At 45.8% G+C, this 25718-nt stretch overlaps 1 protein-coding gene across 2 annotated transcripts in view; it reads left to right on the top strand.

Annotated features, from left to right (window-relative positions):
• CAMKMT (calmodulin-lysine N-methyltransferase) overlaps positions 1-25718 on the top strand; it is a 434161-nt gene that overhangs the window by 25130 nt on the left and 383313 nt on the right. For both annotated transcript variants that reach the window (XM_066594497.1, XM_066594496.1), the window contains exons 2-3: positions 2479-2657; positions 14029-14093. In XM_066594497.1, the coding sequence (XP_066450594.1) occupies positions 2479-2657; positions 14029-14093 (244 nt within the window). The remainder of the gene's footprint in view (positions 1-2478; positions 2658-14028; positions 14094-25718) is intronic.

Raw genomic sequence — 25718 nt, 5'->3', positions numbered from 1 at the left:
GTTCCCAAGAGAAACTGCGTAAATACGCAAATAAAAGACGTACCATCTCTGCACCTTTTGTAGTCGGGGAGCAAGTTTTGTTGTCATCCAAGAATCTGAGACTCAAGGTTCCCTCCCTGAAACTTGCTCCTCGGTTCATTGGCCCATTTACTGTTTCTCAGGTTATCAACCCGGTGTCATATAAGTTGGCACTTCCTGACCCCTGGAAGGTCCACAAGGTCTTTCACAAAAGCTTACTTAAGAAGTATGTGACTCCAGTTCTACCCACCCAGAACCCGCCTCCTCCTTCTCTGGTACAGGGGGAACTGGAGTATGAAGTAGAAAGGCTGGTGGATGCCCGACGGGTTAGAGGTGTGCTGCAGTACCTGGTCCACTGGAGAGGATTTGGCCCTGAGGATAGGACGTGGGTCCCTGCCAGGGACGTTCATGCGCCACGCCTAGTCCAGGCATTCCACAGGGCTTTCCCGCTTAAGCCCGCACCTGGCCATGGGGGTCCGGTGTCCCCCCGTAGAAGGGGGGGTACTGTCAGAACCGGCAACTCTCGGGGCCGCCGTGCCCGCACCACCGGTCCGGCCACCCGGGGTACAGGAGCGCGGCGCAGAGGTACCCCGGTTCTTGTGATCTCCCCGGGCCGCTGTAAGACTGGTCGCCGCCGGGTTGCTAGGGAGGCAGCTGGTGCTTCTAGTCACTTGACTACCAGGCTGGCTTCCCTAGTAACTGTCTGTGCAGCTAGACTGGGGGCGTGCCCCCAGCACCGCCCTGATTAGCCCTGCTGCTGTCAGGCTCCCCGCCCCAATCAGCTTCTGGGGCGGGAGCGCTGACAGCATTTAAATAGGTGTGTTTTCCTCTCAGGCCTTGCCAGTGTTAGTTTGGTCTTCCAGCTGCACCCGCGTATTCTTTGACTCCTGTTTGTGACCCCGGCTTTCCTGACCTCTGCTTTTGGACCTTGACTACGTTTTTGCCTGACCCCCCTGTACTGCGCACCCTCCTGTTGCCGACCCGGATTGTCTGACCATTCTACCGTTGTTTGTCTTCAGTGTCTGTTTGTCTTCCCGTGTCCCGCTTCCCTAGTGAGGGTAGGGACCGCCGCCCAGTTGTCGCCCTGGGGGTTAGCCCAGGGGGGCAAGTAGGCAGGGACAGGGGTTGCGGGATATCTCAGGGACCCCCATATCCCGGACACTGTCCTGACATAGTGGACTTGATTTTGTCATCATTTGATCGCTTATACCATATACTGCAATACTTCAGTATTGCAGTATATGGTATTTCTGCTCTCCTCTGTTAAGATAGGCTGCCATGACAACTGAACGGCACCTTGCGATTTCATGGTACGGAGCCTTTGGGACCCCATGAACACCATTTGGGACATTTGCCTGTAGCATTTAAAGAGTTAGCAGCCGATTGCAGCTGGGTGTCAGCTGTCAAGCACAGCCTACATCTGTGTATTGGCCTCATCATCCTGCTCCATACAAACCCCACTGACCTAGGATATGTTCTGGGTCTTAATCGAATCCTTCGAGTTAACTCTATTGACAATGGGTTTTCATTTTACATTTTGATCTTAGTTTCTCAACTTGTGGTACATGCATCCCAGGGGATACGCGCAATGACTCTGTCTAGTACAGGCTGAACTAGATGCACATTGTCTTCTTTCAGCCTAATATACTATGTTACTACCGTGTTTCCCCAGAATAAGTCCTACCCCGATAATAAGCCCTACCCTGATTTTCAGGGGGGGGGATTTACTTGAAATATAAGCCCTCCCTCGAAAATAATCCCTAGTTATACTACATGAAAAATAATAAGACTCACCTAGCAGGCGGCGTTCGGGTCCCTCTCGCTAATCTCCGTCGCTCCGGCAGGCTTCCGTGTAGTCCTCAGCACTGAGAGAGCATTCTCTTCCTGGTAACGTGGATTGAATACCCCGCCTCTAGCAAGAGATTGCTGTGATTGGATCACAAGCACAGTGGCTCAGCAATGAACCAATCACAACCATTCAGTGAATCACATCCTTGAATGGCTGTGATTGGTTCATCGAGTGCTGGCTGTGATTGGCTGAGCCACGGTGCTCGTGATTTAATCACAGCAATCTCTTGCTGGAGGTGGGGTATTCAAGCCCCGCTGCCAGGAAGAGAATGCTCGCTCAGCACTGAGGACTACACGGAAGAGTGCCGGAGCGCCGCAGCCCAGCGTGAGGGATACGAACGTGGCCTGCTAGGTGAGTATTAAGACCCCCCCCCATTCCCTCCTGCAAATTAGGGCACAGTGTCTTATTTTCAGAGTAAACACGTTATGTTATTTTGTAATCAAACTTAGACCCTACCATAAAAATTGACTCTTTATGCAGGCCGTGGAGGGAGTGGAGGCTCAGCTCTGCCACTCTTCGATAAGTAAACGTGCACTTTAGCAGCAGGACACTAAAGCATGACTACTTATTACATTGTCTACTGCTCTTGACATGACAAATTTGGATTGTAGGCACTAAGAAAGAAGTGTCTTGATGAAGATAACCTGCAGAAAGTTTCCGTAAGAAGATTTAATTCATTCCGACTCTTCTTAATTACTGAATTATCCAAGGAGGAAAAAGAAGATGACCACCAGCATATCTGGCTGAACTATACAAGCGTCTTCTACCCCGAATACAGCATTCGTTTAAGGTACGAGGAATTTCCTCAGATTGCAAAATGTCTTGAAAGTGTTTGATGACATCATCCTGTACTTCATGCCCATGCTAGCCAATCACTGGCCTCTGTGTGATGTCACTTCCTGGTGAACAGTGGTGCCAGAAAAATGCAAAATTTAAAATTAATCTGTTGTAAGAAATTTTTAATGTTTTATGTTTTTTCTATGTTATATTTTTAAGAAAATCTCGTATTGCAGCTTTTACGCTGACCACTGAAAGCTACAATAAGGAATTTGGTAAATGCTAGTCTTCTGGCATGTAAAAGTCCCAAATTTTGGCAGACTCTTTATATGCAGTGAAATTTGGGAAAGGTAAAAATTGGAGAAAGATGGAGAGTGGGGGTAGGTGAGGGATATTTACTATAATTGATGCCAGAAATCTATACCTGTTCAGAACAGGCTTGGTTTGAATTTTTGGCGCATTGACAGGCAAAGATGTGTTAAATATTTTTTAAAGAAGGGAACACCTACCCTGTTTCCCTGAAAATAAGACCTACCCTGAAAATAAGACATAGCATGATTTTCCAGAATTTTTGAGGATGCAAAATGATTTTTCAGGCTTTTTGAGGATGCTTGAAATATAAGCCCTACTCCAAAATTAAGCCCCGCTAACAGTTAATTAAAAGAGTCAATTTAAATAGTGTCCAGGCAGCTATACATGTAAAAAAGTTAAACCTTTTTGAACAAAAAATTAATATAAGACACTGTCTTATTTTCGGGGAAAAGACGGTATTAACAAACTTAATGATTCTGACTTCAACATACTCAGATTTATGACTGGAGTAAAAAGTCTGAGGGTGGCTTCACGCTGGCCAGGGAATTGCACGATTTCCCAGTGCTGCGAGGCTGCGAGAAATCGCAAAATTATGAAGCTACTGGCTCTATGCAGGTTTGCGATGTTTTTACGCTTGCGATGCAGCGTTGAAACAAAATCGTGGCATGTCCATTCTTTTTGCGATCTCGCCTATTGCTTTCAATGGGGCTGGTGGCAGCAGCGCCAGCCCAATTGAAATTAATGGATGAGGATCGCGATCCTCTGCCACTGCTGTGATAGCAGTGGCAGGGGACTCTCCGCAACGAGGATTTTTTGGGGGGTGTTTGAAATAGAAGCTTCCTCCACCACCCCTCCCCCCAAAAAATAATCAATAACTGTCGAGAAAAAAGAAGAATACATCACCTTAGTAGCATTGTCCTCTACCGCGTGTCTTCTTGCAGGCCCCGTCATTCTTCTTCTTCTCTTCTGGCTGGGGATTGAAAATCCCTGGCTCCTGAAAGCGCTGCCTCTGATTGGTCACAGTGCTCAGCCAATCAGAGGCAGCGCTCAGCATTGAAAGACAGCTCAGTTGACAGTTTAGTTTTCTATTCCCAATCATTGTTTTACAGGCTAGTTAAAAATTCGTACATTGACTTGCAGGAATGCTGTCATCCAATAGGTGGCGCTGCAGAGGTATTGTTCCATCTTCCTTATTTGCATCAACAAATTTAGCGCTACAGGTGTTAAGTGTAAATGGGCTATATCTCACATACAAGTTGATGTCAGTGGGGTAAGAAGTAATAAGCCGCTTCCAGAGATTTCCTCGGGACAAGGTTAGCAGATTGAACTCTGTATTGAAAAGAGTTTTCAAACTGGACTGTTCTACTGTGCTTTCCCAAAAATAAGGCTCCAAAAGAGGCGCTAGGTCTTATTTTTGGGGGGTGTCTTATACTTACCTAGCAGGCTCGGTCCAGGTGCTTCCCGCTGCTCTCCAGAACTCCGACGCACTGAGCTGTGACATTGATTGGCCAATTCATAAATCCTGCCACAATGCAGTGGCTGTGATTGGTTATTCAACCGCTGCGCAGCCAATGAATGCAGCGCACAATGAACCAATCACAGCCATCACATTGGTTCATCAAGCACTACATTGGTTGGTTCTTGAGCGTTGCTCAGCCAATCAGAGCCATCGCTTCCTGGAGGTGGGATTTATGAATCCCGTAACCAGGAAGTGATCTTCTGTGGATGAACGAGGACTGCAGGATGCATGGCAGAGCTCCAGACAGCAGCAGGAGGACCAGGGCAGAGCCTGCTGGGTAAGGATTTTTTATGTATTGCAGCCAGGGCTTATTTTTGGGGTAGAGCTTACATTTCAAGCATTTCCAAAAATCGCGGTAGGGCTTATTTTCAGGGTAGGTCTTATTTTGGGGAAATTGGGTAGTTCATAGATAAAAGTCGCATATCAACTTTGTAACACTATGGGACCTAAACAGCATGCATATGTAAAGGCGTTAATGAGCACATTATACTCTTCTGCATTGCCAAGAATATAACCTCAGATCTTTTTTTTTTTTTTTTTTCTGTCCTGAAATCCATTCCTGCATTGAAACCTTTTCTTTTCCGTGACCCTGAGACCATTTATTACACTCCGGAGATGATTCTTAGGTTAAGTGCATCACACTGGGTACACATTCAGCAGTTGTCATGGCAGCAGATGTATATACCGGGCGAATTTCATAAGGCTAGACTAGCGCTGCCGATGACTTTATAATGCGTACAATGTCTCCTTTTACATTAGGATGTCAATAATCCATAGAGCTGCAATAGGCATGCCTCATTCTGTTCAATAGGACACAATTATATTAAAAGCCATGCCTGCTACAACTCAATGACCAATAGTTTCTTACCCGATAGCATAACAAGCCCTATTCTGCGTAAATATGCATTAGGTTGGAGGACAAACCGTTCCCGTATTTGGGTCGGAAAAATATGTTGCCGCAACATTTGTGATCCTCCAATTTATAGAACATGACCTTCTAGGCTGGCTGCACACCGGAGGGTCGGATTCCGCAGCGGAATCCAACCCTGTGCCCAGCCGGCATTTGTGCGTACCTGCTTTTCTTCTTCTCTTCTGCACTGTGGGTGGTCCGCATGGTGAGACGTCGGTCATGCGCAGTACAGATTATTTGTTAAACCTCTGCTTTTTCCGCATCATTAATTAGCGATGACGAAGATTCCACGACCGCCCGCTCCGGATTCCACAATGCAAATCCGCCCATGTGCAGGCGGCCTAAAGGGGTTTTCTGGGGTTAAAGTATTGATGATCTACTAATCGCAGTATAGGTCAGTGTTCCCCAACTCCAGTCCTCAGGAACCCCAACAGGTCATGTTTTCAGGATATCCTATAGTAAGAAGACCTGTGACAATGTCTGAGGCACCGACAATAATTACATCACCTGTGCAATACTAAGGAAATCCAGAAAACATAACCTGTTGGCGGTCCCTGAGGACTGGAGTTGGGGAACACTGGTATAGGTCATCAATAGTTGAATTCATGGGGGTCTCCGCTCGGAATCACCGCCGATCAGGTGAGCACCACTGTCACTTTAGTCCATGCCAGGCACGGTGCTGTACATCGTATAGCAGCTGTGCCTGGTATTGCAGCTCATTGCCATTGACTTGAATATAACTGAGGTGTTATCAGGCCATGTGATCGATGAATATGATGTTACAGGCCGAAGAAGAGGCCGCAGCACTCACTCAAGCACAGTGGCCTCTCCAATCAGCTGATCGGCCAGGCTCGTAAGAGGTGGATCCCCAGCAATCAACTATTGATGATCTAGCTTAAAGGGGTTGTCCCGCGCCGAAACGTTTTTTTTTTTTTTTCAACAGATCCCCCGTTCGGCGCGAGACAAACCCGATGCAGGGACTTTAAGAAAAAAACGCACAGCGCTTACCTGAATCCCCGCGCTCCGGTGACTTCTTACTTACCCGGTGAAGATGGCCGCCGGGATCTTCTCCCTCGGTGGACCACAGGGCTTCTGTGCGGTCCATTGCCGATTCCAGCCTCCTGATTGGCTGGAATCGGCACGTGACGGGGCGGAGCTACACGGAGCCGCTCTCCTGCACGAGCGGCCCCATTGAGAAGAGAAGAAGACCGGACTGCGCAAGCGCGTCTAATCTGGAGATTAGACGCCGAAAATTAGACGGCACCATGGAGACGAGGACGCTAGCAACGGAACAGGTAAGTGAATAACTTCTTATAACTTCTGTATGGCTCATAATTAATGCACAATGTACATTACAAAGTGCATTAATATGGCCATACAGAAGTGTATAACCCCACTTGCTGCCGCGGGACAACCCCTTTAAGGATAGATGGTCATTAGTTTAGCCCTGGAAAACCCCTTTAAAGGGGTGGTCTGGGAAGAAAAAAATGTGCTCCTGTATAAAAGTATATATATAAAAAAAGTCATACTCTTCTCACTCGCTCTCGTGCAGCTCCTCCTCTGACTGCGCTCGATTTCCCTGCAGCACTCTTCTTTTAGTTCCAGTAGTAACGTTCCATCACAGAGTCATGTGACTGCTGTAGCGAATTGCTGGCTGATCCTCAGTTATATATACAGCCAGTGATTGGCTCCAGCAATCCCATGACCCTGTGATGGGATGCCGTCGTTGGAGCCGGACGTAGAGTGCAGCAGGGTATCGGGCCTCGTTGGAGCGGGAGCTGTGGGGATCAGGTGAGGCGATGTGACTTTATGTTTTTATACAGCGCTGAGCAGATGTTAATTTCATTTTCTTCTCCACATTAATTTCATGTTCTTCTCCCTTTCATAAAGGTATGTGAAGCTGGGAAGACAATCAATGACTACTTCTACTGCTTTAAGCTGGTAGATGACCAAAGCTCTTAAGGGGAATCTGTTGCTTAATTTTTGCCCTGTAAGCTCAGCTTATGGGCTGAAAGTAGGTGACCCTCTGAGTCTGGGGATGTAAGTGTTATACTTACCTCCCTGGTTGTTCCCTCGGTGTCAACGTTAGAAGCCGCTACTCAATGCATTGAGTGGTGCTGCTCATTAGTCCGCCCATTCTAATCTAATTTTATAGTGGACGGACTACCTAGCAGTGCCTCTCAATGTCCAGCGCTGACACCGGGGGCAAAGGCTTGTGAATAGCCTATTACAGGTCCGTGTGCTGTCCTTGGGATACACAGACTGCAAATCCAGCCGCCTCAATGGGCCCTTATACAGAAACTATATAAAAACGGCAAGCAAAGATGATTGCACCAGACAAGGCACTCCTAGTATACCGCAGTGAAGCATCATCAGCGAGGTACTCAACAGCCTAGAACTATACCAAAAAGACAGAAACAAAACTCCCGCACTTTCCTAGATTCCAGAATAAAAACGGTATTTTATTTAAATTTGGCTAGTGAGAGGCAAATAAGGAAAATGGAACAAAACCTCTGCAGTGCCAACAATTATAAAGGGTCTGACATTGATTTAAAGGAATGCTGCCATTCAACAGGTGGCGCTGCAGAGATATTGTTTCGTCTTCCTTTATTTAGCCTAGCCAGAATCTACTGCACACTGATGAGCGGCAAATTCCCGAAACAGCTGTCTGTGTATGGTTTTTGGTCAATTCCCAATCATTGTTATAAAGACCTGTATAAACGGTCTGACATTGATTTGCAGGAATGCTGCCATCCAATAGGTGGCGCTGCAGAGGTATTGTTCCATCGTCCTTATTTGCATATGTTTCCCATGCATCGCCTTATAAGTCTCCTCACACACCTTTTAGAGGCTCTCCTTAAGGAAAAATGATACCCTTCCTGACTCGTATAGCATAAATGGCATAATAATTTTTTTCCTGCGGATTGGTATGATTTACAATACCAAAATTATATATATATTTATTTATTTTTTTCGTTTTTTTCACAATAAAAACCTTTTCTTTATGATATAATTTTTATTTGTGCCATTTTGGGGTATATATGGCTTTCTGGATCACTTTTATAGTATTTTTATACTATACTAAATTAACAAAAAAAAAGGCATTTGGGCTGTTTTTTTTTTAGCCTTTTTTGCGACATTTGCCATGCATGATATAAGGTGTGCTCAATATTTTGTACAGATCACTATTGATGCAATGACACCAAACTTGCTTTTAAAAAAAAAAAGAAACGGAAGCGAAAGCGCGCAAAAGAGCCTCGTGTGGTGCAGAGTGTAAACTCTGGCCTACGACCTGAAGGTTGCAAGTTCGATCCCCGTGTGAGTCAGGTAGCCGGCTCAAGGTTGACTCAGCCTTCCATCCTTCCGAGGTCGGTAAAATGAGAACCCAGCTTGGTGGGGGGTAATAAGTAATAATTACCTGAAAGCGCTGCGGAATAAGTTGGCGCTATACAAATACCAAGATTTATTTATTAAAAGAAGGTTTGTTTGTTTTTTACACTTCTGTAGGGGGTACTTGAACCTATGTACTGCTTCTGTACTGCAATCTATTATTGCTGATAATAGCGATCATAGTCCATGGCAGACCCAGACACTGTTGTCTGGTGGTCATGGCAGCCCATCAGCCCTTTGTGATTACATAGTAGAGGGTCGATGACATTGCAAAGGGAGTGCCCCTCCATTTGTATACCATGATCAGCACTGATCGTTGCATGTAAGGGCTTAACAGTGGGGATCGGTGTTCCCACTGATCCCCACTGTTGCAGTGGATAGCGCTGGCTCAGCTTCTGACCCCATGCCATCCATAGAATCTAAGCTTGCGTCCATTTGCGAGAACTGCTTCCTGCGCAGGATGTACGTTTATGTGCTGTGGCGGGAAGGGCTCATTCACGGTAGCACTATGGGTTCTGTTTTCCTTCTCCGTTATAGGAGCACTCCTCATTCAGTTTACACGGACCTAAAAATCAAAAGATGATTGGCTTGTGTAAACAGGCAGTTAGTTAGCTATGAATGACTGCCTGTTTACTCTGAATGGAGGCTGGAAGAGATCTCTGGAGCGTTCCGCCTCCATTCAGTAAGTGATGATCGCTCCTGTGTGAAAGCACAGGAGTAAGGTTCTCTAGGACGACTATTGGGCACCTAAGCACCGGAAGTACCCTAAGACACTGCCGGACAACTCTTGTGGCGGTTTATTCCCTGCCAAAACAAAAGCATTGGGCATTGAAATTCAGCATGTTCCATTCTTCTCTACCCCTCTACATGATCTGTTGATGGAGAGCCCCATATACATTAGGCAGGTCAGCTGGCTCATCTGACATTTATGTAATGGTTATGGGGACATTTAGGGATAAATGTTGACAGCACATTTAAAAACTTGAAGGAATTACTGTGGTAAAAGGGTTATCTAATGAAGGCAACCCCTGTCCACATGACTTTTTAGGGCATATGGCCTCCATTGAGGGCGTCCATCACTCAGGATAGAGAACTGCTCTGCGCAAGTGAATCCCTTTATGGTGGAAACAAGCCGTAGTAGATAATACTACATTTCAACAAGAGCGGTTCCAGCAGTCAGCTGTTTGCTGGGTGCAGGACAGGGGATGATCCGCTGTTTGCTGGGTGCAGGAGGAGGGATGATCAGCTGTTTGCTGGGTGTAGGAGGAGGGATGATCAGCTGTTTGCTGGGTGCAGGACGTGGGGGGGGGGATCAGCTGTTTACTGGATGCAGGACATGGGGGGATCAGCTGTTTGCTGGATGCAGGACAGGGGATGATCAGCTGTTTGCTGGGTGCAGGAGGAGGGATGATCAGCTGTTTGCTGGGTGCAGGAGGAGGGATGATCAGCTGTTTGCTGGGTGCAGGACGTGGGGGGATCAGCTGTTTGCTGGGTGCAGGACGTGGGGGGGATCAGCTGTTTGCTGTGTGCAGGACGTGGGGTGATCAGCTGTCTGCTGGGTACAGCATGTGGGGTGATCAGCTGGGTGCAGGACGTGGGGTGATCAGCTGGGTGCAGGACGTGGGGTGATCAGCTGGGTGCAGGACGTGGGGTGATCAGCTGGGTGCAGGACGTGGGTTGATCAGCTGGGTGCATGACGTGGGGTTATCAGCTGTTTGCTGGGTGCAGGACGTGGGGTGATCAGTTGTTTGCTGGGTGCAGGACCCGGGACGGTCGGCCGCCTGCCGGGTGCAGGACCCGGGACGGTCGGCCGCCTGCCGGGTGCAGGACCCGGGACGGTCGGCCGCCTGCCGGGTGCAGGACCCGGGACGGTCGGCCGCCTGCCGGGTGCAGGACCCGGGACGGTCGGCCGCCTGCCGGGTGCAGGACCCGGGACGGTCGGCCGCCTGCCGGGTGCAGGACCCGGGACGGTCGGCCGCCTGCCGGGTGCAGGACTCGGGAGCAGCATCTGTTTGCTCCAGGGGTTACATTCTCAATAGAATTGTTTCTGATGATCATCTGGAGAACCTCTTCTCTAAATGGAGACCCACTGGTGATTCGAGATGCTACAGGACAAACGTATTAGGTAAACATCACGTTTAGACTTGACTATTTGCTGCTTATACTGGGAAACTCTGATATATACATCTAACGTGCCCGTAGACTTAAATTGCACAGAAGTATGCCAAACAAAATTCTAATGGCATCTCTGCAAGCTGCAGTCAACTGGGATTCTCACATTCTAAAAAAACAAACCCTGTATTACTCATTATACATTTTTTTTAATGAGTCCTTTGCAGAGATGGGCATACAGTTGCGTACGGCTCAGACCTACAATGCTGGAGAAGACAAACGCCAACTCGGATGTGAACCTAGCCTCTGATAGCACCTAATACAATGCTGTGTGCCACAATTCCAGATTACCCTGGAATGAACCTGTGTGTCCCTATAGGAAATAAGAGGCATATGGAGGTAGTGTAGGGGCCCTTGTCGTCCAACGTCTGCGCAATAGTCGTAGTAAGTTCATGAACTTAGCGGGACTCACAGTCCCTATAAAGAACACAGATTGAGTGTTGCCAAAAATCTGACCATCTTGTATAATTTACTGTAGAGGTTCACCGAAATACCTGGAACAAGCAGCGCCGCACACAGACAATGCCGGGAAAGTCTCTTCTAGGTATTTCTTTGGATACTTTGTATTTACGAGATTGCTTGTAACTTTCTATCTCACATGGAAACCTTGAAGTTACCGTCAATTTTCCGGCAAATCACCGGCAATTCTGTGTCGCGGTGCAGCTTGACGCTTGATATAAAATAAGATTCTTTTTGTGTTTCAACTCATTAAATTCCGGCTCTTCTTCCCCCCTCTAGTGGCTAAACCTGATAATCGAGTGTAAACGCTGCTCACATTGCTAAGCCTGTCTATTCTTTTCAAGTGACACCGAGATTAGCTCCGATTTTTTTTTTTTTTCTGGTGATTTAGGAATACACTGAGATTTGAAGATGTATTGGAATAATTCCCGGGTTCCTAAAACTCTGTGCTTGATTTGTAAGGAGGCATAGAGAGGCCACAAATAAACTTAAGACCTTAAGCTTCTCAAGGGAGAGCAACGTGCCTGGAGAGATTGCTGCTTACCAGGTGAATGGAGTTCTGTTGGAAAAGCAATCTGAAAACATTACTCCTGCTTATTGCTGATGTATGAGGACCTCGCCGGATCGGTGTAACTAACAGCGTGGCTATGGATAATGGAGGGCTTGTGGCCACACTAGGAAGCTGTGAAGTTAAAGAGACTCTATCATAATGTTTTTGCTGCCCTCTCTGAGAGCACTATAAGGTAGTGCCCGTCACCCTGATTACAGCAATATGCTTGCTGTGTGTATCTGTGCAGTGGTTTTGGAGAAACTTGTATTTTATTAGTAGCAGCCAGACACAGAAGTAGTCCTCTATAATATTCATGAGCCCTACCCACCATCCCCTCCAGCCAATGATTGGCAGATCTCTCTCTATGCACAGTAATAGGCAGACAGCAGTCAATCAGGGGCTGGAGGTGGGATGGGCGTGGCTAGCCTGCAGCTTATGAATATCTAGGACTACTTTAAGTAGTCCTCTATGCATTTGCTGCTAGTGGTAAAACGCAAGTTTCTCAAAAACTACTGCACAGATACATACAGCAGATATATCGCCATAATCGGTGTAACTGTCACTACATTGTGCTGCCCTTAGAAAGGGTGCAGAAAGATGGTGACAGAAACTCTTTATTCCCCTGTCCTACATTGACTTTAATGGGCAAAAACATTTCAAAATTGGACATGTTGGCATTTTTTATTTATTTTTAGTGATACGACATTCACTTAAATTGATCTGAGTTCTGTCATTTTGAAACTCCGATGGAGTTTGGACATTAAATCAACCCTCCACTTTCGGGGCAAAATTCTTCCCCAGGAGTGGTGGGAGGAAGGGGGATAATACCTGCAGATAATACCTGCAGACCATCAATGGTCTATCTGTAGCTCTGTTCTTACTGCAGTGGCCTGGCTTGGTATCGCATGCAAAGTTTCCATTGAAATGATTGGGTGTAATACCAAGCCTGGCCATTGCAGTGGGAACGGAGCTGTCTGCTCCCTATAGAAATGAGCTCAATGCATGAGCACACTGGCCCGGAAAACCGCTGTACTTTCCGTAGCAGTTGTCTCTTGTATTATAGCTCAGTCCCATTCATCTACTTGGCTGCTACGAAAAGTATAGAGCAGTGCCTAGTAAACAATGAATGGCTCTCACCAATCCACTATGGATGGTGTATCCCACAGATAGACCATTAATGGACAACCCCATTAAAGCTGTTTTCCATGTAGATTATCCCTTGGATAGACCATTAATATTAGATTGGTTCTCACCAGTCATCATTCTCATTAGTTCTCACCAATCGCCATTCATCGTTTACTAGGCACAGCTCTATACTTTTCGCAGCGGCTAAGCAGATAAATGAGACTGAGCTACAATACAAGAGACAACTGCTACAAAATGTACAGCAATTATCCGGGCCAGTGTGCTCATGCATTGAGCTGATTTCTATAGGAAGCAGACAGCTCCGTTCCCACTGCAATGGCCAGGCTTGGTATTGCACCCATTCACTTCAAAGGGAACTTTGCATGCAATACCAATCCAGGCCACCACACTAAGAACAGAGCTACAGATAGACCATTGATGGCCTACAACTGTACAACCCAATTAAAGCTGTTTTCCAGGTAGATTATCCTTAGGATAGACCATTAATATTAGATTGGTGAGAGCCATTCATGGTTTACTAGGCACGGCTCTATACTTTTCGTAGCGGCTGAATAGGACTGAGCTCTTCTGAACTGCAGTACAAGAGGCAACTCCTACGAAAAGTACAAAATTGTGCCTGGTAAAGTATGAAGGGGACATGGCACTCGCCATCGTCCCGTTAGTCAGCCAATCAGTGCCGGTGCCACCAGTCGGGCACTCACTCATCCAATATGGATGGCCAATCCTAAGCTGTAACTCAACGTTCTAATGGAAGACACATCATCATAGCAGAAGATAAGCATGGTGGGACTGACAAAGGCAGCAGTGGGGGAACGAGGGATGAATTTAATTTTATTTGAGGGCGCTTTAGGTTTTTTTTTTCTATTGTAAGCATTGAATGTATAGAAAAAAAAAATTTATAATTTTAAACCGATCTTTTATTTCAGGCAAAACAGTGGAGCTTTAAGTGTTTCCGACATCCTGATGAGTTTTGACAACACCGGGAACGTGTGTAAGTCCTATTCCCATTGTATCCGTGAATACGCCGCATTGTTTTCTAGTCGCGCAGATTTACATGACAAAAGTGTACAATTTTGTTGTGATAATTTTTTGATATTTAATTGTTTTCCCGTTCCTCCGTCGCGCTGCGGATTTGTAGAAGTCACACTGTTTTTGTTCGGGAATTATGAATGATCTGCATACGTTTTGACAGGTTTTGCAACTATGAATGTAAGGCAGCTGGTACATTCAAATAGATTAGGCGGCAGAAAAGCCTTATGGAATGAGAAGCTAAAGCCTGCTAACTGAATACACTCAAACAATTTGTATGCCCGGGGGCAAAAAGCTTTATGAATGGCATATTTATCTCTGAGGTCAAATAAGAGGCAGATGTGCTAAGCTTTGTATAAATATGTCTGCATTATAGCCGCAAACTGGGGGAATTCCTCACCCAGAGAAGAAAAGTTGACGATGACAGAAGAAATCTGTGAGGGTGATGTGGCAAAAATAATAGCTGAAAGGGTCATCTTCCAATCTCTAGAAATGCTGACTCTGTTATCTTGCCTATACTTGCTTCACATATACTAAGACTGAATGGCCATGTTCTTAGAGGCACCGTCTACCGTGTTTCCCTCAAAATAGGACATACCCCTAAAATAAGCCCTACCGAGAGGATGGGGCTTGAAATATAAGACTTTTTGCTGAAAATAATCCCCTAGCTACGCTACATTAAAAAAAACCAAAATGCATACATTACCTAGGAGGCGCCGCCCGAGTCTTCCCGCTGAGCTCCGGCGCTCTTGCTTCAGTCCTCAGGCGCCGACAGAAGATCGCTTGCTAGTAACGGGGTTCATAAACCTTGCCTCCAGCAAGCGATGGCTCTGATTGGTTCTCGAGCTCCACAGCTGAGCCGATCAAGGCAGCACTCGATGAACCAATGCGATGGCTGTGATTGGTTCATCGAGCTCTGCATTGATTGGCTCAGCTGTGGCGCTCGAGAACCAAATCAATGCAGCGCTCAGTGAACCAATGCGATGGCTGTGATTTGGTTCTTCGAGCGCTGCATTGATTGGCTAACCCACAGCGCTCGAGAACCAATCGCAGCCATCGCTTCCTGGAGGTTTGGTTTACGAATCCCAATACCAGGAAGCGATCTTCTGTGAGAAGCTGATGACTGAAGCAAGAGCGGCGGAGCTGCAGAGACCAGCATGAGATACCCAGACGGCGCCTGCTAGGTAAGTATGATAAGACATTCTCTGAAAATAAGACCCTGTGCCTCTTTTGGGGCAAAAAATTATATAAGGCAGGGTTATTTTTGGGGAAACATGGTAGTAGCGCATTGGACCTCCTTTGGCCTGCACAAACAAAGCAATTATCACGCCACTAGGTGTTGGAATCGTTCTGCAGGAATATTGGCCCATGCGGAAACAGTAGCTTCTTGCAGTTGCCACAATTTAGATGGAAATACTGACTTACTCTGAACAGCTGACAGGAAGGGGTCATCGATTCATGCTTCATGACAGCGGGATGGCTGGCAATAGACGGTAAGAATACCCTGTCGGACGTCTTCTGATATTGGAGCTGTACAAGCTTTAATCAGAATGTAGGAAGACGTGAATTGGAAAGGGTTCATTAGCCCAGCTCTGTGCTGCACCTTTGTGTTGATGTTACCAGGGTTTGCTATGGACAGGATTACCTTGTAAAGAACTACAGTTGCCATAATTTCTCATAGACATTGCCTCTATTTACAGCTGCTTGCTTGTCCCTCTTTTAGGATTCGGAAGGTTATTCTGTAATTAGTCCCGGTTTGTTCTACTAAGCTGTTGCTCACTGACTCTACAGCATGTGAAACAAGATCCCTCCAGACAAAAGAAAAGGGCATACAGGGTGCAGTGGAGATACGAGGCGTGCAGTATATGAAGTCCTGTACTACAGGGAGGGGATAGAGGGGAGGTGGGAATCACTGGTCTAAACTATTCAATTTCTTACAGTCCATGAAATAACTTTGGTATACTTGATCGTGGTCCACCCTTTTGTTTCCCAAGCACTGTACATAACTTTCTTTACCTCCCATTACCTGCAGTGTATCCACCTTGCTCCTCCTCTTTTATTGGCCAATCATAATGCAACATAAAATAAGTGCCCATTAGAGCACCTCCAGCTCCTATATCCTGTTTTTGGCAAGCACTAGATAAATAATAAATCATCTTCCATTTCAAATCTTCTTGTCCAAAGAGCACCACAGGGACAATGCATGAAGACATACTGTTAGCGTTACATTACAGTTTTTGTGGGATTCCCAATGATTAACGTTCCCATAATTGTTCTTTTAATGGTTCAAAAAAAGATTAGAGCTTTGCTTAGCACTAGGACTTGAGGACTTGTAATATGATGCTGTCAGAAAACTTAGTCCAGTGCCTTCCAATAGGTGGCACTGTGGAGGTATTATTCCATTTCCCCCTATTTGCATATTACCCAGAGGAGCATGAATGGCCTTTTCAGTCTCCTCACTAACCATCTAGGTGCTCTCCCTAAAGAGAAAGGATAGCGTTTCTGACCCTTGTCCCAGGCCTCTCACTAGCAAAGCCAGACTCCTACTGTACACTGATGAAGGGCAAATACCATGAAACAGCTGTCTGTGCATGGGGTCTGGCTTTGCTTTTAATTCCCAGTTATTGTTACAAGGCTTGTATAAAGAGTCTAACTTCGGCTTGAAGGAATTTTGCCTTCCAATAGGTGGCGCTGTGGAGGTATTATTCCATCTCCCTTATTTACAGCTTAGTCCAGTCTTGCAAAACTGTTGCATCTGGTTTCAGATACATTTTCTCATCTGTGTTCACAAAGTAGCTGACTACTGCCAATATAGTGACTAACGATGTTGATGACATCGATAATAACTTGCTTCGAAGTATTTCCTTGGCTGATGGTCTACATCCATGTGATCCTAGAGAACGTAACTAAGTAGTTGCAAAAACAATAGTCTGGCCAATAATTTCCTCCATACAAGTAAGGCCTCCTGCACATGGGTGGATATTTGCTGCGGAATCCACGGTCGGCATCCGCACCGCGAATCTACAGCAAATACTGCCCGTTACTTCCTATGGAGATCCGCTGCTTCCTGCACACAAGCGGAAATCAATTGTGATTTCCGCTTGCGGAGGAAAATTCTCAGCATGCTCCATTTTCATGCGGGCTCTACATGGATGGCTTCCATTGAAGTTCATAGAAGTCATCTAACCCGCGGTCCGTCTGCAATGATCGTCGCCTAGCGACTGCGCGGAGGAAAAAAAAGGTAAAAAAAAATATGTACTGCACATGTGGGACGGTAAGCAGCCAAGTCCATCAGCAGTACACAAAAGACGGCGACTGAGCAGGCAGGCGTGGACACCGCTGCTGCCAGAGCCGGGTCCACTGCGGGATTCCGCACACATAATCCGGCTCAGTCGTGTGCAGGGGGGGTTAGGAATCAATTGCCCCGCTGAAAAGCTAATAGCTTATACCTATATTCGAAACGTTTCAAGGACCAAGCCAAACAAAGTAGGACTGGTTAGTTTAATATCTGTAGTTAGAAAGTTACTTGACTTTTATGAAGCTTCAAAGAGGAACCTGGAGCGCGAGCCGGACGTAGATATAATATACTTTGGATATTTGGAAAGTATTTCATACTGCCCCTCACATAAAGTTATTGCACACTCTAAAGGGGTTTTTAATGATGCTGCAGCTTTCCCTGCTCAGTGATCCTATTTTTGTGCTGTTTTGGAGTCCCACCTTTCTGTTTCTCTTAGGGACCTTTCACACGTTTAGAATATTTAGCTGTGGGCAGCGGATTTAGTGCACGTGTGAAAGGTCCCTTAGGGCATTTTCCCAGAGGTTCAGTTGCAGAACCAGCTGCAAATACTGGAAGAAAAAGTGCTGCATGCGATACTTTTTCTACTGTCCCAAAACTGGGCAGCTGTGCGCAAAGTGGGCAGACCCCATTATAGCCAATGTTCGGGTCTATCCAGTTACTGAACTGTTTGGCTGCGGGGATTCCCCTTTCCTGCTCCCCGAGCAGCACAGGAAAGTCTAATCCCCAGCACAAGTGTGAAACCATCCTTAGGCTGCCTTCATATGAGTATTTGGCCGGCCGGAAAAGATAGCACATACGGTGCATATTCTGGCCGGCCGCTGTTGTGCTAACTGGAAAAGATGGGTCCGGACCCATCTTTTGCCAGAATATGCCGACCGGTCCCATAGTCTCCTATGGGGGCCTATGAGAGCTGCTGGAAAAGGGAGATGGGAGGGAGTTTAGCAGCGACTCCGCTAAACTCCCTACCCTTTCCCTCCTCGGCCCCCTGTTGGCTGCCGGGAAAGGGAGGAAGCGGGACGAGGCAGTAGATTAGCACTGTCCTGCACCCTTCCCTTGCCGGCAGCTGGCAAGGGGCGGAGAGGGGGCGGGAGTTTAACACACAATTGCCCTCTCTTTTGCCGGCAGCTCTGCTAAACTCTTTCCTCCCGCCCGACGGTATTCTGGCCTGCAGGGGGATGCAGCCACAACTTGGCCTGACGTTCATGCGATTTTCGGCTGCGATGAAGGAGCCCTTAGATAGCAATTACACTCAAACAGGTAATCTGCTATTATTGCCAACCACATTAAGGAACGATGAGTGATGCATTTGGACACATTAGTTGGAGCACAAGTATTGTATTCGTTGCAATTTGCTTGACTGTGCAGCACCTGTTTATCAGGATCATTCTTGACATCCTCCTATCACCCCTTTTCATCATGAATTGTCTCTGCCTAGTCTAACACTGATGACCAGGCCTTGCTGGAAATCACTCGGATTACTGAATTTTCCCACGGTTATGTGGATTCACACTGCAATTAATCCACAGAACACTTTCTCACTTGATTTTATGCTGCATTGCCGGCTCTAATCTCCATAGAGGGAAGCTCCAATCGGAGAAGGGCCGGCGTCTCTTATAAAGTGGCCATTGTAACGCTTCTCTGTGGTCTTGTTGGGTGAACATTTCTCTCTAGTCCCATAGAGCGACCATAAAGTTCATATGACACGATATTCCTTAAAGTCTTACCTGCTTGATAAGGCAGAAAGCAGCAGAGGGAGCTGCAGTCACAGCGCTTGTCACTACAGCGAACAGTAAGGTAAGGCCGGCCGGGCTGTTTATATGGGGATTTCAGCTTTTCATTGTTCTTGTTCTATTTCCGTGTGGACATTTGGTCAGTTTTAGGCTATTCTTGTTTTATTACACCTCCTGTAGGAAAAAGGAAATATTAAAAAAAGCTCCAGTTTCACATAATATAGAATCATGCGGGGATGTAATAAGCATCGTTGTATGAATACAGCATCGAGAGTCATAGAAATAACTAAGTAAAACACATCCCTAAAAAATATTTGTGTTGTACGCCAAGATATTGCATATCTTTATTGTACGGATTTGTAATACGCCGTCTGCTGCCTTCTATAGACTTTACTGACCCTCCCTGTGCATTTGATATTATACAGTCACTTGTAGTTGTTTCTTTATGGCTTCATAAAGAATAAATAACATTTCCCAACCTATACCGCATGAGGGAAGTATTTTCAGCTAGACTTAAAGGGGTTGTCCCGCGCCGAAACGGGTTTTTTTTTTTTTCAACAGCCCCCCCGTTCGGCGCGAGACAAACCCGATGCAGGGACCTAAAAAAAAATCCGCACAGCGCTTACCTGAATCCCCGCGCTCCGGTGACTTCTTACTTACCTGGTGAAGATGGCCGCCGGGATCTTCTCCCTCGGTGGACCGCAGGGCTTCTGTGCGGTCCATTGCCGATTCCAGCCTCCTGATTGGCTGGAATCGGCACGTGACGGGGCGGAGCTACACGGAGCCGCTCTCCGGCACGAGCGGCCCCATTCAGAAAAGAAGAAGACCGGACTGCGCAAGCGCGTCTAATCCGGCGATTAGACGCTGAAAATTAGACGACACCATGGAGACGAGGACGCCAGCAACGGAACAGGTAAGTGAATAACTTCTGATAACTTCTGTATGGCTCATAATTAATGCACAATGTACATTACAAAGTGCATTAATATGGCCATACAGAAGTGTATAACCCCACTTGCTTCCGCGGGACAACCCCTTTAATTCTACCCCGAGGTATATAGAGTGCCTACAGCTCTATAATGCTAAACAATAGGACATTGTGTGCCGCCATACAAGGTGCGTCTACTCTGTTTTGGGTAGAGTTTTGAGTCTTTTAACGTCCGCTGTTTTTTAACTAAAGCCCCTTTTTAACATAATGATTACCGCTCAAAATTCGTTCAAACTACCTACAATGAGCGATAATCGTTGCATGTAAACGTGGGCATCGTGCACTTTTTCCTTTGAACAATGATTTTAAGGTGAACTTAAAATCCATGGTTCAGCTAGTGAGAGAGAAAGTATGTCTAAATAGACCGGATGCTGTTATCTCCACAGGAAGCGGCAGATAACATTGTAATCTGCTGTCAGCCTCCAGCAGAACAATGCAGCTGTGTGCACAGCTTGGCATGTGATTAATCACACGCTGGGCTCTGCAAACAGCTCCTGGAGGCCCTTTAACATGCAAAGGAAGATGAAGTGTTAGGGCTAATTCCCACGGGCGCGATTTACACCGCGTATAACGCGGCGGAAATCCGCCCCATTGCCCGCAGCTATTAGGTTCTATTGAACCTAATAGAGAAGTGCTCACGGTGCGGAATTCCACCGCGCAATTCCGCACCGTTAAATCACACATACTGCAGTCAATGAAAGCCCTCCGTCACGCTATCTTCCGTTGTAGCACAGCGGAAGATAGCGTGAAAACGCTTCCCAGCCTACCGGCAGCCGCGTCATGCGCTGTACTGCGCATGCACTCCAGAGCATCATGCGGGACGTCAGGCGGCGGATCCGGAGGTAAGTATGGGCTCTCCTGGGGGGGCGCCGTGACGAGCTCTGCTGCAGAATTCCGCTTGCAGAGCCCATCACCGCCGTGTGCACTAGGCCTAAATGGCTATGAACACTTTATGGAAATAGATTGTAAAATCTTTCAGTCATTTGAAAGATTATCTTTGCGTGTAAATGGGCCTTAACACAGGATCCATCTCTGGTGTTTTGGTTGTGACTTTTTACTATGGGCTTCAAGAAACATTCAATCTAGAAAAGAATGATAAAAGTAGACAGTAGGTAAATTTGCTTTCACTGTTTGTTAGGGCCCTTTTACACAGACGACCTGTCGGGCACAGATGCTCAATAGGCTGTCCCAAGGATGATTATTTCTGTGCTTTTACACTGTAACAATCATCGTTAACTGAATAGAGGTGCAGTTGGCTATCCAAAAATTGGGATAGAAATATTATCCGTGTGCATATACCCTTATTGAAATGTTTGACCACCATTGGTGTCACAAATACTGGTAATTTTTTAATGACTAGTAACTAGAATGATGTTCCCGAGATTATGTAATGTCACATTGTGCCTAATACCCTTTTACATGGGCTATTGATTGGGCACATTTGCCTGAATGATCATTGGCCCTTTCAAATATGGCACTGAACAGCCAGTGAATAAGCAAACGCTTGTTTTTCGACTGATTTGATCATTTATGCTGGCATAAAAATGGTCGTTCACCCACAGCATTGCATACCCCATGTAAACGGGGGCTATGCTGCCGAGGAATGTACTTCGTCTATGGACGAATGAGCCTAGTAACGAATGTTTATCTTCTTCTGCCAGCGTAAACAGCAGAACCAGCCTCGGTCAACTTGCTAATATAGCGGTTGGCGCCATTTCAAAATGGCAGAGGATTGGTCAATGTAGAAAAGCCTTAAAGGGGTTTTGTCATTTAAAAAGAAAAAAAAAATCAATACTTACCTATTCCTCCCCAGGCAGTCATCTAACCACATCTCCTCTTTGCTGAGCTCTAGTCCCTTGGCTCACCTCACCTCCAGCTGGCCGGATCCTCTTCTTGTTATGATCTGTCCTTTCTGTGCATTCTCCTTCCGGCATATCAGTGTAGGGTACGTCACTAGTGACGTAATGTTCACTGCCTAAGAAAGAATGCCGATCTATTGCTGAGACTGCACATGCGCGCTGCCTCACCACAAGAGTTCATATACTATTGCAGAGAGACAGCGTGCATGCGCAGTCTCGGCAATAGCTCGGCACTAGGCTATGAATACTATGTCACTATTGACATAGCATACATTGCCCTGCAGAAAGGAGAATGCTGGCAATGGGCGCTTCATCACCGGAAGACTAAGAATTTGCTGGCTGGAGGTGAGGTAACTGTAGGAGACAGGAGAAGATCCGGTAAGAAGACTGCCTGGGGAGGAATAGGCAAGTATGGATTTTTTATTTTCTAATGACACAACCCCATTAAGGCTTCCAAATTGTTTACTCCATTGAGTTTCGGGGTCTCATCACACACAATAGATACAACCCATCTCGGATTTATACATGTAGTGCTCAACAATGGACCCACTGTTATTGGGAAAGTCAAGCTGTTGAGCCCGATGGAGACATTTCCTAGGCTTCTAATTTAATGTATTGCTTTATTTCAGAATGTGTTAACTTGTCTTGTTGCTGTATCTATGCGATAACTTTACAAAGCAAATAACTTTTCATTCGCACTGTTTTGTCTTTTTTTTCCCGGAGTTGTTAGCTGTCACTTGAATTGTGCCAAAGAGCTAAACCAAGCCGTCAGCCTTTTCGAGAGTTAATGTTTTGCTCTTGTAGTGCATTGTGTGTTTAAAGAGAGAGCATTATGAAGCTATTTTACTGAAACTACAATCATTGTGAGTTACTCAAGCTTTCTATTCACATTAAAATACAGGTAATCACGCATTTAATTAACGGATTTGTCTTTTGAGTGGTAGTCATGTTTAGTTTACAGGTGGAATGGCTTGATGTGTTCTACCATTTATTCATTCAGACTCCTGTTGGTTCTGTAACAATTATAAATGTTGTCATTCAGCTTAAAATATCACACTCATTGAAAGGGACAGACGTACTGAACTCGCTACAGCGCAGACATTAAGAAGAATCATTATGTTTGGATTGTTTTGTTTTTCTCCATCAAAGAAAACGGAACGGCCTCATGAACCGAACTGATGAAACTAGCGGCTACCAACTTTTTTTTTTACCGTGGAAGCAGGCTTCCCATTGCAACTTTTTTTTATCTTGTAGGACATTGTTCTCGCATGAGGAGGGGTTTTCTTCTTCTTTTTTAGTATTTTTTTGTTTTTTATAGTCTCTAAAAAAAATGTTTACAATTGTGGTCTTTTTAACTATTTTTCTACAAACCTTTAAATTACGTGAACACTTTCTTAGAGACTGACATCTAGGTGAAGGTTGGACTTCAGAACCGCAGCCGTTCATCAAGGCATAGATTCCACTAATCATTTGGCGGGAATATTGGCCCATGTGGACAGGAAGCTTCTTATACTTGGTGCAGATTGGATGGAGGTAAAGGGGTTTTCCAGGGAAATACTATTGATCAGGGTAGGTCATCAATATAGCGACGGACCACTGCCGAACAGCTGAGTGGGTGCAGGCTGTCGGCGCCGCTATAACTCAGAAGTCGTAGTGGAAGCCTCTGTGACGACCTCTGTGTAGTGGCCGGCGCTTGTAACTGCAGGCATGGCTCCTATTGATTTCAATGAGAGCCGTGCCTGCAGTTACAAGCATTGGCCACTACACGGGAGGTGAGCACGGAGGCTTCCGCTTCAAATACACTGAAGTCGGAGCGGAAGCCTCCAACCCGACCTCCTTATAGTGGCTGGTGCTTGTAACTTCAGGCACAGCTCCCATTGATTTCCGCTCCGAGCTCTGTGTTATTGCGGCGCTGACCACATGTGCCTGCTCAGCTGATTAATTGGGGTCCTGAGCGACGGACCCCAGCCGATCAACTCTTGATGACCTATCCCGAGGATAGGTCATCAATAGTATTTCCCTGGAAAACCTCTTTAATGACCTAAGATGAACTGCTGACAGGAAGGATTCATCGATTCATGCTGCTTGTGCCAAATTCTGAACCTCTCACCAGCATGGTGCAACAGAATTCATCTGATAAGGAAATGCCTTTGTTCTGCTTAGTGATCCTCTTTTTGCCCACTGAAGTCTCTCCTTTTGTCCTTCTCTTAGATAACATTGGAACTGGTCATCTGCTGTTAGTCTATCCATGCTAGGGAATGCATTCGAACACATTCCTTGGTGCACCAGCATTTTGTTCGGCTGAAATTTCTTTGACTGTGCATCACCTATTCATCAGAGCAATTTTCCAATCCCTTTCATTAGCGAATTTTTAACGACCACCAGACACCCTTTTGCTGAATGTTTTCTTCGATCATACCATTCTCTGTATATGCTCCACACCGTTGTATCAGAAAATCCCACAAATTTGGCAGTTTTTGAAATCCCTGCCTCGGGTAGTCTAGCATCAATGAGTAGCTTCCAATGAGACATGGTCAGATCGCTTGATTTTCCCATTCTAATATGGATTCACACTGAAACGTATCCATGAAAAACTTGAGCTTGATTGAGGCTTGGACACACGCTGGATCTGAGGCAGGATCAGGCTTTTATAGGAAGTCCCAATTAGTGGCAAGGCCAGGGCAGGGAAACAGAGGGTGGAACCAGTCAGGGAAAGCACAGGCTAGGTGTTCATCAGAGAGCTGTCCAAGTCCTGGATTGCCTAGTGGAGAGCTGCTGACTGGAGTCCTGGGTTCGAGCCCATGCGAAGGGAAGCCTGTCGATTTGCTATTTACTTACTTGCAGGAGATAGGGTACCCATACGCATTAGATAGCTGTTTTGCCAAATTGTTCATTCATCTAACACCCCCACAGACATTCACACATGTATTCTGAGTGTAAAGAGAGAAGACAGTCACTGCCAGATTCTTCTGGCAGCCTTATCACCCCCAACTGCAACTATCCGGAGGCTCCCATACACATTAGATAATCAGCTGGTTGGGCCGATATACATACTAGATAGCTGTCAGCCATAGGCTGCCATAGACAGCCATAGGCTGCCATAGACAGCTATAGGCTGCCATAGACAGCTATCTAGTCTATATATCAAGCTTTACCGCTGATTCATTGATATTTGTAAGACTTCTGAGCATTTGTTCTTTTATTTCCTGCTAACATTTTCTATACTTTTTTTCTTTTTTCTTACCCATTACTTCTTGCCATTATATCTGTCAATGAATCGCCAAATACCATATTTAATGGAGCAGGAAAATATTTTGAATGCGAGATATGTCATACGTTAAATGATAAAATGGATTTTTGTATACATAATGATTGTAATCTGAATTTCTCCTCGAGAGCGATCTATACAAGGTCACTTGTTAAGTCAACAGCGTCTGACAGGGGCCAAAAACCTTGAGCCCGACGAAGTATAAATTCCCTTTAAACTTTATTTTTTCTCTAGAATAGTTAATTATGTCTGTGGTGTTTAGATTATTGTTTGACCTTCCCCCATCGCTCACGTTTTTTGTATGCATGTTATTTACGGTGAGGATGGAGGTTTTGTATTTGTGTCTCGATCTTTTTTCAAGGGCAAATATACATGTCATCAGATTTCACAACACCTCTTCCTTTATTCCGGTATTTCCATTCTCTCATTGTGCCTTCGCATTGC

The sequence above is a fragment of the Eleutherodactylus coqui genome, chromosome 3 (genome assembly GCF_035609145.1).
Source record: "Eleutherodactylus coqui strain aEleCoq1 chromosome 3, aEleCoq1.hap1, whole genome shotgun sequence".
NCBI lineage: Eukaryota > Metazoa > Chordata > Amphibia > Anura > Eleutherodactylidae > Eleutherodactylus > Eleutherodactylus coqui.
Note: the sequence above shows the minus strand (reverse complement) of the source record. Positions and strands in the feature narration are given on the sequence as shown.